This window comes from Echiichthys vipera (assembly GCF_963691815.1).
Source record: "Echiichthys vipera genome assembly, chromosome: 10".
Lineage (NCBI taxonomy): Eukaryota > Metazoa > Chordata > Actinopteri > Perciformes > Trachinidae > Echiichthys > Echiichthys vipera.
In genome coordinates, this window is record NC_139835.1 from 8,204,110 (window position 1) to 8,217,974 (window position 13,865).

General features: G+C 39.7%; 1 protein-coding gene across 1 annotated transcript in view; it reads right to left on the minus strand.

Annotated features, from left to right (window-relative positions):
• Window positions 1-11,298, minus strand: part of spegb (striated muscle enriched protein kinase b) — a 48,160-nt gene extending 36,862 nt beyond the window's left edge. The window contains exon 1 of the mRNA XM_083921511.1: window positions 10,297-11,298. Coding sequence (XP_083777637.1) covers window positions 10,297-10,714 — 418 coding nt within the window. The 5' untranslated portion in view covers window positions 10,715-11,298. The remainder of the gene's footprint in view (window positions 1-10,296) is intronic.
• Window positions 11,299-13,865: the final 2,567 nt, after the last annotated feature.

Below are 13,865 nucleotides of genomic sequence, written 5' to 3' on the forward strand. Positions count from 1 at the left end.
ATCTTTCCCCTGAGGGTATACAGAAATAGCAAAGCTTAGAAATGACATTTCAATTCACATAGCAGCATGTTGTGTTCAGGACAAAACAACACACTGAGCGAGCTGAGAGTTTGCGCACAAACCTTAGTGAATTCACGTTTTAAAGGCTAAAAAAAAGGCACTAAGTTTACAGCGTCATACATGTACATCATTAATAACTCATAATAAATATCCAAAGGTTTCAGCCACAAAAGTTCATAATAGTAAATACCTACAAGCTTATTAATTACAAGGTTTGTTGATACCGTAATACCGGGCCATGGAGAGTGCCTTTTTCATTTTCTTGGCAGCTGCACTTTATGTGGACCTTTTTTTCTTACATGAATTCAATAGGGCAGAGGCTGCCAGTCTATCCAGCTTTCATTTGAAGTTGTTTTATGGTTACATTCACACATCCAGTGTGTACTGATGCTGCACCTTTAATGCAATATTACAATCTTCTTATTATGTTCACATAGAACTACAAGTGCATTTTCAATTTTGAGGTAAGCAAATTTGTCTTCATTACATTACGTTACATTACCTGGATTACATGTCTTTGCAACAGCGACAGGTAGTGATATCCAAATGAAGCTTCATGAAGCATTTTCTTTATTTTCTGACTGTCTGAACTGTCTGAGTTTCTTTGTTTTCTGAGTCTAGATGGAGCTCTCTGTTCAACAAAGGGTTGAAAACACACTGAATTACCATTGATTGAGCCTTTTTCTTTAAACCAAGAGCTCCATCTAGTGGGGTCAACAAATACAACCAATGCTTCATGAAGCTTCATTTGGACATCAGTAGCAACAGGCGCACATGATGAAACGGTTGCAGTTTTAAACTCGTGGTTAACTACTTCCTCTGACACCTCAGACACAGAAGTTCCAAGTTCCTTACTTGAGGCTGGCTCCAAAAGCAAGTCAATCCCCATCGAGCCCCATATTAAAATGTTCAACTTTACAGCAAAAATAAACATGTATACACCCATGTACAAAAACTGTACATGGGGTAAATCATCCACCAATCATCCATCCACCCACGTCTGCTCCCTACCTGGATCTGATCTGGGACAAAATACGTTTCCATCAACACGTAATTGACAATACAAATTAGTTGTATTGTAATTCAATTTTTAGGAGACAGGGCAAGCCTCACATACAGTATGTTTTTATATTAAGAACAGGCAGAATTACTATATGTAAGGTGCCTTGTAGTGATGAAACCATAAATAATTATTACCCAACCCTGCAGTCCCTAAAGCTTGCCTCTTTTAGCTTCACAGTTTTAGTTCTGTTTTATTTTACAGCCAGCAAATTCCTTTCCCTGAACTTGTTTTTCAAAGAACTTTAAAGGGTGGTCATGTGTTTTAGTGTTTCAGTGTGTTTTAAGTACCACTGAACATGAAATAATTTCATGCTGCTAGAGCTACGTGGTCTCATGGGAGGGCGTATAAATAGCACGCCACTTTTCATGACTTTCATGACTTTTCGCGTGCATGTCTACGCATATTAAGCCTTTCGCGTGTCATTTAACGCCCGTAGTTCCCCAGGGTTAGGGTTAGGGTTAGGGTTAGGGGTTAGGGTTAGGGTTAGGGCATTTCACGCCCGTTATTTCAGCCATCCTTCACATGAAATATTGATTTAAAAACAACCCTCTGACAGAAAGCTCCACCACTTCGTATTTCTCTGCAAGGTGGCGGGGAAATACGAACACGAGTTTTCCCTCAATGACATTTGTGCGTCAAATGACAACGCCATCTCTGCACTATACAAGTCAATTGAGACTACATGGCATGAAATGACACGCAAAAAACATGAAATGCGTTGTAATTATACGCGAGATGGCTTGAGAGAAATAGCGTGACATTCACACGCCTTTAGGTGAGACCAGGCTGGCTAGAGTGAAAATCAACTTGTTCCAGGAATTTTCTCGAATCGAGAGCAAGAACTAATCCGTTCTTCTTTGTCTTGTCTTGTGTCTGTAAGGAAATCAAACCTACTGTACAACACAAGTGGAAGAACTTCAATATATTGTCAAAAATACTTACTGCGTATAAGACAATGAAGTGATAATTCACTTTTACACTACTGGATTCCATTTTGTTTCCAAGTGATGCATTTTGCAGCCAAAAATATATGATGAGATATATGAGATATATGTCCAACTAAAGTAAATTAGTGAAACTAATCAGAGTTGTTTTCTTTTGGTTTCTTCATCTTCATCTGGATACATGACTAGTTAATATTCCTTTATTTTCTTTACTGGATATCACCCCTACTGTTCTGCGTTTACTGTACAACCTCCTATGGTAAAACCAGAATCTAGTTACTGGTACTTCACTAAGGATATAAGCATTAAAAGGTAAACAATAGTCTTAACGCTGTGCTGAAAATAAAATACCACATTTAAATCGTAAAAAGTGGTCAGAGAATTCAGTGTAGCTGGCCTGGCAGACTGCATGTTCTGCAGTTTTCTGCAGGGAGGTTTTTTAAATGTACAATTGCAAGGAATTCAGGGATTTCATCATCTAAAGTCCATAATATCATCCAAAGATTTAGAGAATCTGGAGAAATCTGAGCAGCAGGGCTAAAAATCAACATTAAATGCTCGTGACCTTTGATCCCTCACTGCATTAAAAACCGACACTATCTGTAAAGGTTATTACCACGTGGGCTCAGGACCACTTCAGAAAACCATTGTCAGTTCATACAGTTTGTAGCTACATCTACAAGTGCAAGTTAAAACTCTACCATGCAAAGTGAAAGCCATAAATCAACAACACCCAGAAACGGCGTCAGCTTCTCTGGGCCCGAGCTCATCTGAGATGGACTGATGCAAAGTGGAAAAGTGCGCTGTGGTTTGACAAGTCTACATTTCAAATTGTTTTTGGAAATCATGGACGTCATTTCCTCCAGGAAAAGACCATCAAGACTTTTATCAGTGCAAAGCCAGCATCTGTGATGGTATGGGGGTGTGTTAGGGCGCACTCACACTGTCCTTCCGCACCGCGCCCCGGGCTTTAGGGTACTTGTCCCCCCCTCCGCCTCCCCCTGCTGGCCAGCCCGTTTGTACTCACACTGCCTGGGCCTCGCGCAAATGCTTCTTGCCTGTCCATACGTCATCACGCCGTAACACGTCACACGCATTGATTGACGTCATTGCGATGCGTCGCTTTGTTTACAAATCTTTCCATAGACTTCTGAGTTTTCGTGCGTCTTGTCCGACTGTTTTTGAATATTTTCATCTGACCAAATCTGCAGTAAACACTCCATCTCCGCATCACACCAACGTGAGCCTTTCACCGCCATTGTTGTTGTTAAATGTCCGCGCATGGTCCGTTTTTTTTCTATGTCCGAACAGGCGCAGATAAAATGATGTGAGAGCCACCGTAGGCGTTGTGCTCGTACAGGTGCGCACGCTCGTGCTTTTACATGTGCAAACACGCTTTACAAAAGCCCACCTCTCTCAAACGGGCCGTGGACGGCCAGCTGGCCGCAGCTAGGGGCGGACTGGTTGCACTCACACTGGTTAAACGAGCTAGGCTTTACCCGTAAAACCTGTTTTGGCCCGGTGCGGAAGGGCAGTGTGAGTGCGCCCTTAGTGCCCATGGCATCATGAGTAACTTGCACATCTGTGAAGGCACCATCTATGCTGAAAGTTACATACAGGTTTCAAGCAACATCTGCTGCCATCCAAGCAATGTCTTTTTTCAGAGACGTCCCTGTTTATTTCAGCAAGACAATGCCAAGACACATTCTGCACGTGCTACAACAGCGTGGCTTCATAGCAAAAGAGTGCGGGTACTAAACTGGCCTGCCTGCAGTCCAGACCTGACTCCCATTGAAAATGTGTGGCGCGTTATGAGCGTAAAATACAACACGAAATACAGCAAGAATGGGGAAGAATTCCACCTACAAAGCTTCAACATTTAGTGTCCTCAGTTCCCAAATGCTTATTGAGTGTTGATAAAAGGAAAGGTAATGTAACACAGTGGTAAACATGCCCTTGTCCTAGCTGTTTTTGATTGCAGGTATCGAATTCAAAATGAGTGGATATTTGCAAAAAAAACATAAAGTTTATCAGTTTAAACATTAAATATCTTGTCTTTGTAGTGTATTCAATTGAATATAGGTTGAAAAAGATTTGAAAATTTTGCAAATTCTATTTTATTTTACGTTTTACACAATGTCCGAACTTCATTGGAAATGGGGTGTACTGTTATGGCGATGCAGGGGATTTCCACGGTGTAACTGCAGCTCCACCTGTTCACACACATTAATGGCCCAGGTCAGGAGGAAGACAACATGGTGAGGAAACTATCCTAGCACACTGGAAAGGGGCCATGGTCATGCTCAGTGGGGACATCTAAAGTTCCCAGTATTAGGTCTCTCCAAACAGCAAACTACTCTCTAAGCTTTAAACAGGCAATATAGCTTATATCAGTTATTTACTGAACTGTAATTATTTATCACACAGTGAATAGTCAACTCTATGTAGCGTTTAGCATCTTTTAGCTCAGTCTATTGGTTTTACTGCTTGCAGCTTACTGTTTGGTTCAGTCTCACCACCATCTTCAACCTCCAGAAACATCACTCTAAAGGAGAGTTAATGTTGCTCTGTATCAACTGGATGCGTAAATAGGCAACTGTTTGCAACATTAATCGGATCAATATATCTCAGTTCTCTGTTTACAGCTTGTTTCCATGGCTCCCAAGTGGCCAAGAATGTGTTAATGCACGTTTAAAGCTCCACTCATTCACATTTTCATATGAACAATCGGACCATGTACAATATAATATGATATAATATAATTTAATTCAATTCAATTTTATTTATAGTGCCAAATCATAACCAAAGTTATCTCAGGATACTTTACAGAGTAGGCATAAACCCAGCAATTCCCCCATAGAGTATATAATATATGTAATGCTCAAGGTGTCACCTAAAGTGACCTAGAGATAACTGCTCCCCAACTCTGCAGTCCCCCTCAGCCCTATGAAGGATTTTAGTGTCTTTCAGGTAACGGATTTGGTTTTAAGGCTGCAACTTTACTGTTCTGATTCAGTCTTTGTTCTCCTCATTTTCTCAGCTGTAGCAGTCAGCTGTTTTCAGTGAGAAAGCTCTGATAAACCACATTGTAAGCAACCTATAGGGCCGGGCTGGAAACAATCCTTTCATGATACACAATTAAGTCCAAGTTAGTCCAACAATAACAAGCACATTGAGTCAAATTTCTCAGTAAAATTTTATCTGAAATACCTGAGGGAATATCATTTGAAAATTGCAGTTTGGGCTTTATAATCTAACTTTACATTATCAATGTTATCAACAGTATTAGATAACATGAGAAGATATTGTAATATAATGAGATAAAGTCCTTATTTGGAAAGGAATCCTCGAAACAATATGTATATATATATATATACTTCTAACGTCTAAGTCTATATATATATGCATATATAGACTTAGACTTCTCTTTATTGATCCTTTGGGATGACTCCCGCAAGGAAATAGAGTTTCCAGCAGCTTACAAAAACACAAGGGAGGTATAAAAAATACAGTATAGGAAAACCAGTAAACTCTTAGCTACATAAATACAGAAAGTATTAAAAAAACAATAAACAGTAAACAATTAACTCTTAGTTAATATATGTGAGGAAGATGTAAGAATACAGGTCAAATAAAATTCACAGAAAATTAAATCAGATAAGTTAAGTGTAGAATAAATGTATAAGATAAAATATGTATGACTGCATATGACAGAAATGAGCAGCAAGATTAAATTATTGCACTTAAGTGGTGGATAAAGTTATTGCACAAAAAATGAGAAGATAAGTGTCCAGGTATGTAAGAGTAGATTATTAATTGCTCAGTGAATGGCTCCCACTCCTTCCCTTCTGTCCTCTTTATTTCCTCCTGAGGAGTTGTAGAGGATGATGGCCTGGAGTTCCTGAGCCTGTTGGTCCTACAGTTGGGCAGGAGCAGCCTTCCACTGAACAGACTCCTATGGCTGCTGATGACGGTGTGCAAGGGGTGGCTGCAATTGTCCATAATGTCCCGCAGTTTGTCCAGTGTTCTCCTCTCTGCCACCGTCACCTTCGAGTCCAGTTTAATGCCGACCACGGAGCCGGCCCGCCTCATCAGTTATACATTTCTATCACAATGTTAACGTGACAACTTACGGCACTATTTATGTCATGTGGACGACTTTGCACGTTATGTTCATTTTGCAGTAAAGTTTTCATTAAAATGAGAAAATACAGTACTTTACATTTGTATTTAATTCATGAGCATTTTATTTTAAGTATTTAATTCAAACAGGAGAATACAAAAATAGGCTGTACCGTGTGGTTATTTCCGACTATTTATTTATTGAATTTCCATAAACCATGCTATACCGTATATTGCTATATATTGTTTTTAGGGATCACCTCCAACATAAATACATATGGGGAGAGAAGATGTTGGCCATATGCGTAGCTTAGTAGGTGAGCATAGAGGAGCATTTACCTGCTAAAGGGCAGATCTTTTTTTCATGAGTTGGTGGAGGCCAGAACAGAGGTGTCCAGGTAAACCCTAAGTGAATGCTAATGTTGCTCTGCATCTGTCGGATGTGCAACTATTTGCTGCTGCATTTGCCATAACAACTTCATATGATAAGAATATTTCAATGTTGTGTTTACAACTTGTCTCTCTGCCCCAAAGTTACAGAAACTTAGATATTTAAATATTTAGATTTTATTATTATCTTTTTATTTTTTATCAGTTTTACATTTCAGTTACTCATGTGTGCTATTTATTAAAACACATTTGAATGAATGATTGACTAACTGACTGCTCAATGAAATACAGAACTTAGAAGAATATAGAGACATTATTCAGTAAAAAAAAAGGTATGAATCATGAGAGATGCATGACCTCACACATTAGTAGGTGTAGTGGATTGAATATTGGCCCTTTCCCTGATCAGTAGAGGGAGAAAAGTCAAACAGAGCCAGGCTAAAATTAGCAGTGATGTCTTTCTGTGTAACAGGAGAGATGTTGGCCTGCTAACATCACAAAAATCTAAGGCCTGGCACATTCCACTGTATAAATAACTAGGGAGAGTTGGTGGATGAGGAGGGCAGAGAGAGAGAGAAAGAGAGAGAGAGAGAGAGAGAGAGAGAGAGAGAGAGAGAGAATTGAGTGATGGGACAGCTGTATACTACGCACATGGCAAAGCAGTAGAGCACTCAATCAAACTGAAGGTTAAAATGGAGAGCCAAAGGAAAACTTCTGAACCAAGATCTTGGTTTGAAGAAAGCTGATAGGATTGTGACTACTGAATACTGTGACTACTGTGGACCTACCACAGTCTCTGCATCACTTGTGGTATATAAAATTGCTTCATCTATGTATTCTAAGATCCTTTTGAGGGACAGAACAAAAAATAGCAGTATACGGAGTATTGCCCATATACTCCTCATTGCCTATTGCTAACAATGTTCCAGCTGAAAAGTCACAAAACTGACAGATTGAACTATGGGAATCTGTGTGACTGTTGTGTTGCCCTGTGCTATCATACATCATAAGGGTGTGTTGAAATAGCCCTTTCATCTAACTTCTCTAATCTACTGTATTTCCAAATATAGTGGCTCCCCTGATGGGATGCATGCAATACAGTGCTGAGGTATAAACTGAAAACATGGTTTTTTTTCAGAAAAACAAAAACAAAATCCTGTCAGCATAAGCATTGTCCGTCCAAATGAAAAGGCAAAAACACATTGAAGCTCTGTCAAGAGCATCCCAAACCAATGGGTGGTGATATAACCTTAAAGTCATGTTTGCCAATCACGCAGAGAAAAAGAAGATGCTGACGAATCGGAAATCTGAATGAAAGCTGTCCTGTTAGAGGTAAGAACCAGTACTATTTGGGCCGCATCTTCAAGTTTACAAAAATAACCGTGTACATACATGCTATAACATACATGAAAATGCGAGTAAAGATCAAAAAGAGGTTTGCCCAGCCCACGATCCATGTTGACCAATTAAAGACTACTCACTGAAAGAAAAGTCTAAAAACTGTCTTTATTACTGTAGGCTTCTTGTCTTTTAATCTGTTGTTTTGTCCCATTCATTGTAAAGTCATCCCTACTTATTCATATTAAGATGAAAACAATACAATTTTAGAAGAAAAGTTCAATTGCTTTTCCGAAGGTCACAGCAAAATTGAGATGTTTGTCATCTGCATCTTTTCCAGACGTTATTTCCAAGTACTCCCATTTGATAGTGCATCTTTTATGTGGCCTATGTCCAAGCATCCCATATTTATCTAGTAAAGGAAATGTAATACACTGTGGTTTCTTGCTGCCCACACTAAAAAGAATCCTTGTCATCAAGTTGCCCAGTCTGCAGACATCACCACTCTTTTAGTACCTTATGTTTGTCCTGAGTTTGCACAAAGCATCTTGTTGCTTGAACTCAGCAGGGGTGATCATGTAAGCAGTCCTTTATTCTACATCGTCACAGACTGCTATCATTTGCCAACATTTTGCTCGTGTTAAACGGATTGAACTGTATTCAGCAGTGATGAGTCTTGACATATACTCTCTCAGCAGGACAAGGCAGTTCTGAGTTAAAGAGCGAGTTTTTCCACTAAACATTCACGCCAAGCACTGCGGGACAATGATAAAGTGTTGGAGCTGATATACGAGGGGCGTGCATTTGCGAAACTGGTGATGCCATTTTTCAAAGCAGCCGACCTGGCAATGCAAAGCCAGCTGAATTTAGATCAGTGTTGGAGATCACAAGATACATAAAAAGAGGTTTTGTTTATCACAATGAAAGTGCTTTAACAGAGAAGAGCTACAGTGGCCTTCTGAGCATCCTTGGCTAGAAAGTAATCTCACTGTAATGCACTCAAAAAAACTCGCTTTTGCAGAACTTGTCAAAAGAGTATGTGATTTAAAGAATGATTTCTTTTCAGCGCCTCTCCATGCATGGTGGAAATCTAATTAACGTTCTGTTTATATGCTAATCTCAAACAGCATTCTTTCATCTTCAACCGCTTGTCCCTGTCGGAAAGGGCCAGGATGCAAACCTGGAACCTTCTCGCTATGAGGCGACAGTGCTAACCACTATACCAACATGTCATCATCTCAATCAGCAGTCCTTCCTTAAAACATTCTAATAATATATTGTTTCAGATGTGGATCTCCAAGAGCAAGAATTGGAAAATAAATTTGCCAAATTATCTACAGGCCTCCTATGTGTCACCTAGACACATTTCGTAAAGACATCTCTGTTGCATCTCATTACAACAACCATCTTTCTACCCTCTTTGCACAATAGAAGGAAGAATGGATGACTAATTAGGGATAAATATCCGTAACAACATAGAGTGTATTACATTTGAATTAATGCAATAATTTAATTTGTTCAGAATGGTAATCCATTAACCGGATTGTATATGTTATTCGAAATAGTTCTTGTTGACACTGGTGTCTTTTTACAGTAACAGTTTATTCCTATGTCCCTTTCCAGAAACTTTGCAGAGCATCTTTATTTACTTTACTTTGATTTCCAATCTCTACTTGGGGAATTAAGCAACTCCATTTGATATTTTCCTTTCAGATCCATTCTTATTGTTTTGATGTATGTGGCAAAAACATATTCTGAATGGCATTAAATACTATATTCATAAGATTAAAAAAAACATGACTTAAGAAAAGTACACTTCCTGTATATTCTTGCATGTTGCTCCCTCTGCTCTTTTCCTTTTGGAGCAGTGTCATTCAAGACTTGTACCCACATGTTTTTGTTTTATTTTTTAACTGGTGAACAAAAGTCCACAGATAAAGCTACAGGTCTGCATCGCCTTGCCAAGTTCCACACAATGACAGACACCATTTAGTCCCTTAACAACTTAAATGAATACTGAAATATGACAATGATTGTGTTTACATGCAAGCAGGTCTAGGTAGTAGCTTGTGTCCTAAAATATCACTCAGAATTATCACTTAATATTCCAGCACATGGAGCAGGAAGCTAGACAGGCCCACATTACATTTTCTCATTAGTACTCTCATTAGGGGGGCTGGGCCTTGTGGATGACTGGAGCATGCTGGATCATTTTCATAGAATTACTACAAGAAATGATTTTGTAGTTAAAACCTCATTGTCTGAATTAGGTTGTGATGTCACATAGATGGCTCAGATAGATTTGATGTTGAATGCTCTCTTTTAGGTGGCCAGCATAGATACTACTGTAAAGTTTTTGAATGTATTCAGTGGAATTACCTTCACCCAGATCCAAGACAGCCAGTACAGCGCTGCTCCTTGCCTCCCCTACGTGATTATTAGCAATGCAGGTGTAGAGGCCAGCATCACTGGGTTTGCAATCCCTAATCCAAAGTCCTCCGTACTCCTGATTCTCCATGTTGAGAAGGTCCTCATTGTGGTACCAGTACAGGGAGGGCTGGGGGTCTCCAGCGACAGTCACTTTCAGACGGATGTCACAGCCTGTCCCCACAGCGGCGTTCCTCATTTTGCGTGTAAAGACGGGTGGAGTTGGGGTGGGATAACCGGGTCCTCGAGGGTCGGGGATAACTTGCACGGGGCTCGCTTTGGATCGTTTTGGGGGGATGATGGGGCTCGGCGGCGCCGCTGCTTCATCTGCCCCTTTTTTAAGGGTCATTTGCACCTCAGCTTTTCTCATAGTTGAACTGATTTGGTAGATCTCACAATGGATTATGTGGATTGTGTGGCTGCAACACTGACTGGGCCCTCTCTCAGTCTTCTGAACCAAAATCCAGTGAGGGCATTTTAGTCGATAAGCAGGTGTAAAATTACAGTTAACAAAGTCTTCACATGTTGAATTTAAGCTACAACCTTCTATCACTTGAAAAGCTAAACTACAGTGTGTTAAAACACATCATTAGTGGATGAATTCTCCTCAAATCGCTGTTGAAAAAGAAAAAGAAATGGTGGATTACCAAGTAATTAAGCAGATAGAGATAGCTACCACTCTCCTGCCCAGAGGTATTTTTAGGGCAAGACCCATTGGATCATGTTGCATTAACAGCTCCCTGACGGCCCTGTTTTTCCCCTCCTTTTCCTGGTGTTCTCTGACTTCTCAGCCTTCTACACAATTTCCCAGTAGCGTGTAACTTCTCCGCAGAACAAGGTGAATCTTCAGGTAGTATCGTCTTTATTCCCAGCAGCCTTTGAGATCTGTTCTTGCTTGGATTCTGTTTGAATGTAATCATCAAGTCCTATTCAGCAAGTTGCACAAAGCCCCCCCCCTCCATATCCCATAAGCTAAACCACCCCACTCATGATCTCCCCCTACCTCTGCCAGTCAGTCCGAAGGGGGAAATGACAGCCAGATCCCAGCAAGCTTTACAATGACAGCTGCATGGGGAACAGTCTGCCCACTCACTGCGAGGCTCCCGCCCCGTTGTCATTTTTAGCCAACCTGAGGTCAGTAGAACATGTGAGATGGTGCAACACTTGGCACAGAGGAGGGGGTGGTTAGTATGAGACAGATATTTCATTTGTAGGTCAAATGTAGAGGCTGACGTTGAACGCCCAATTTTGTTGCGGTGGTCAGATCATAAAAATGAAAATATATCCTCTGCCCCTATAGTAGATATGGTAATGTAAGGCTATTTTGTGTGCCGACCAAGTTGAGGAGGTATCCTACCTAGACTGGGGCTTACAGTTAGTAAAGTTAGCATTAGTTATGCCTACAATGATTGTCTTAATAAATTAAAATATTTCAATCAAACTGAAGACAAATGATTATAATAATACTGCAGGATGCTATTGCTAACTTAGCATATTGCATATAGGCTAGTAGGCTATATAGTTTATACATACTCTACGGCTAGCATATTACTACAAATATAACATCCCATTATCGATGAGAAGTCAAAACACCAGTGGTGTGGAGCGAAATTTAAAATGTGACTGCAACTTACAACTTAATAGTGCAGTTATATACCTTATTATGTTACTGCTAAGGTTAACTAGCATATTGCTAACTTTCCAAGTAAAACTATGGGTATTTAAACAAGGATTATAGGAACAAAGCCAAATTCATTACACCAGACTTGAATCTAACAGTTAATTTTGGTAAAATAAAACTCATGTGCAAAAAACAATAAAATGGGGAACTTGAAATAAATCCAGATAACTAACTTACTAAAATTAAATTCAGCTTTAGCTATGAAAGCACGCCACAAGCAGTTTGATTCAAGGAGAAATCATATGAAGCAAAAAAAACAACAGCAACTGCAAAATATAAATAATACCAAAAGTCAGTGCACCTGCAATAGCTCAAATACAATGTTACTGTGAAGGTATTGATTAACTAAACATACTATACATATACCTGTGAATGTTCTTATTTGTCCAGGTCATCGTTATCCCCAAAGCAATTTCAGTCAAAAGCAACTGGACTTGGTTATTTGTCTAGGAAGACGTTTCACCTCTCATCCTAGAGGCTTCATCAGTTCATGTACACATCTGACCAAACAACCATCGCTAAACAGAGGAGGAGGTCTGAGACAACACTTATCTCCAATTTACAATGCAGCACTTTCATCCCCAGGAGATTCAACATCTAACCTCAAAGAACAACTGTTCACAAATGCCTCCTGTGACTCAAACGACTGTTGTTAAGACTCAATAGAGCACTAACGAAGTCCAAACCAACTTCCCATCAACGTCTGCCACTCTAACGACAGTAAAGCACAAAGGGTTCCAGTGACATCATCGGCCCTTTGAAAGGTTAAATACTTGGATCTCCACACCAGTTAGTTGGACCAGTCCCAGCCTGGTCCTGGTCCGGTCCCAGCCTGGTCATATGCGTACATGAACTTAGGAAGCCTCTTGGATGAGAAGGGAAACATCTTCCTAGACAAATATTCAAGTCAAGTTGCTTTTGACTGAAATTGCTTCGGGGATACTGTACATAGCTACTGCTCACATGTTGTTTTTAACATTAGCCATGACAACACACCATCTGTGTTTGAAACCGTTCCCTCATTCACTCACTTATTCACTCACTCACTCACTCACTCACTCACTTAGTATTCCCTTTATAAGGTTTATTAAATAGTGAACTATATAGGGAATGACCAAACGAGATTTCGGTCTCTTGTTGTAAAATAAGTCTTACCTTTTAATCAAAGCAGGGAACTTGAAATTAGTCCATATGAAAATACTGACGAAAATACTGACGCAAGCAAATTCAAGGGCATGACAAGCAGAAAATCAGTCAGCCACCATAAGCTAGTTAGCCTAATTGTTAGTCCAGTTCATGCAGCACCTGGTTAAACCTACTGTAAATTGACTGGATAGGAAGTTTTGATGAAACTATGTTAAAACACTGTAGAGACAACACTTTTTTTTCTCCCTGGAAAACACGACCAGATTGCATTAATGTATACTTAAGTAAAATTAATACACTATAGTATAATGAACTATTTCCGTCATAGGGAACAGTTTCGAACACAGCTATTATTAAAAATGAGCTAGGTGCCAGCTAAAGTAACTGGCTTGAAACAAGTAGCATGCGTTGAACATGCAAGACCTGAATGAAGTTAAAAGACTAATTGAGATGATAAATATATTCCAGACAAATTTAATGTCACTGTATTATATTATTAGTAGCCTATTAGTAGTAGTAGTAATAGCCTAGTGATGGTAGTAGGCTAGTAGTAGCAGCTGCAGCAGCAGCAGCAGCAGCTGTAGTAGCCTAATAGTTGTAGTAGGCCTTGCTATGAGTAGTGGAAATTATTTCAATTTTTAAAATGACTTTCATCAGAAAATAGTATCTATAAAGCTGTTGCATTATCCATAGT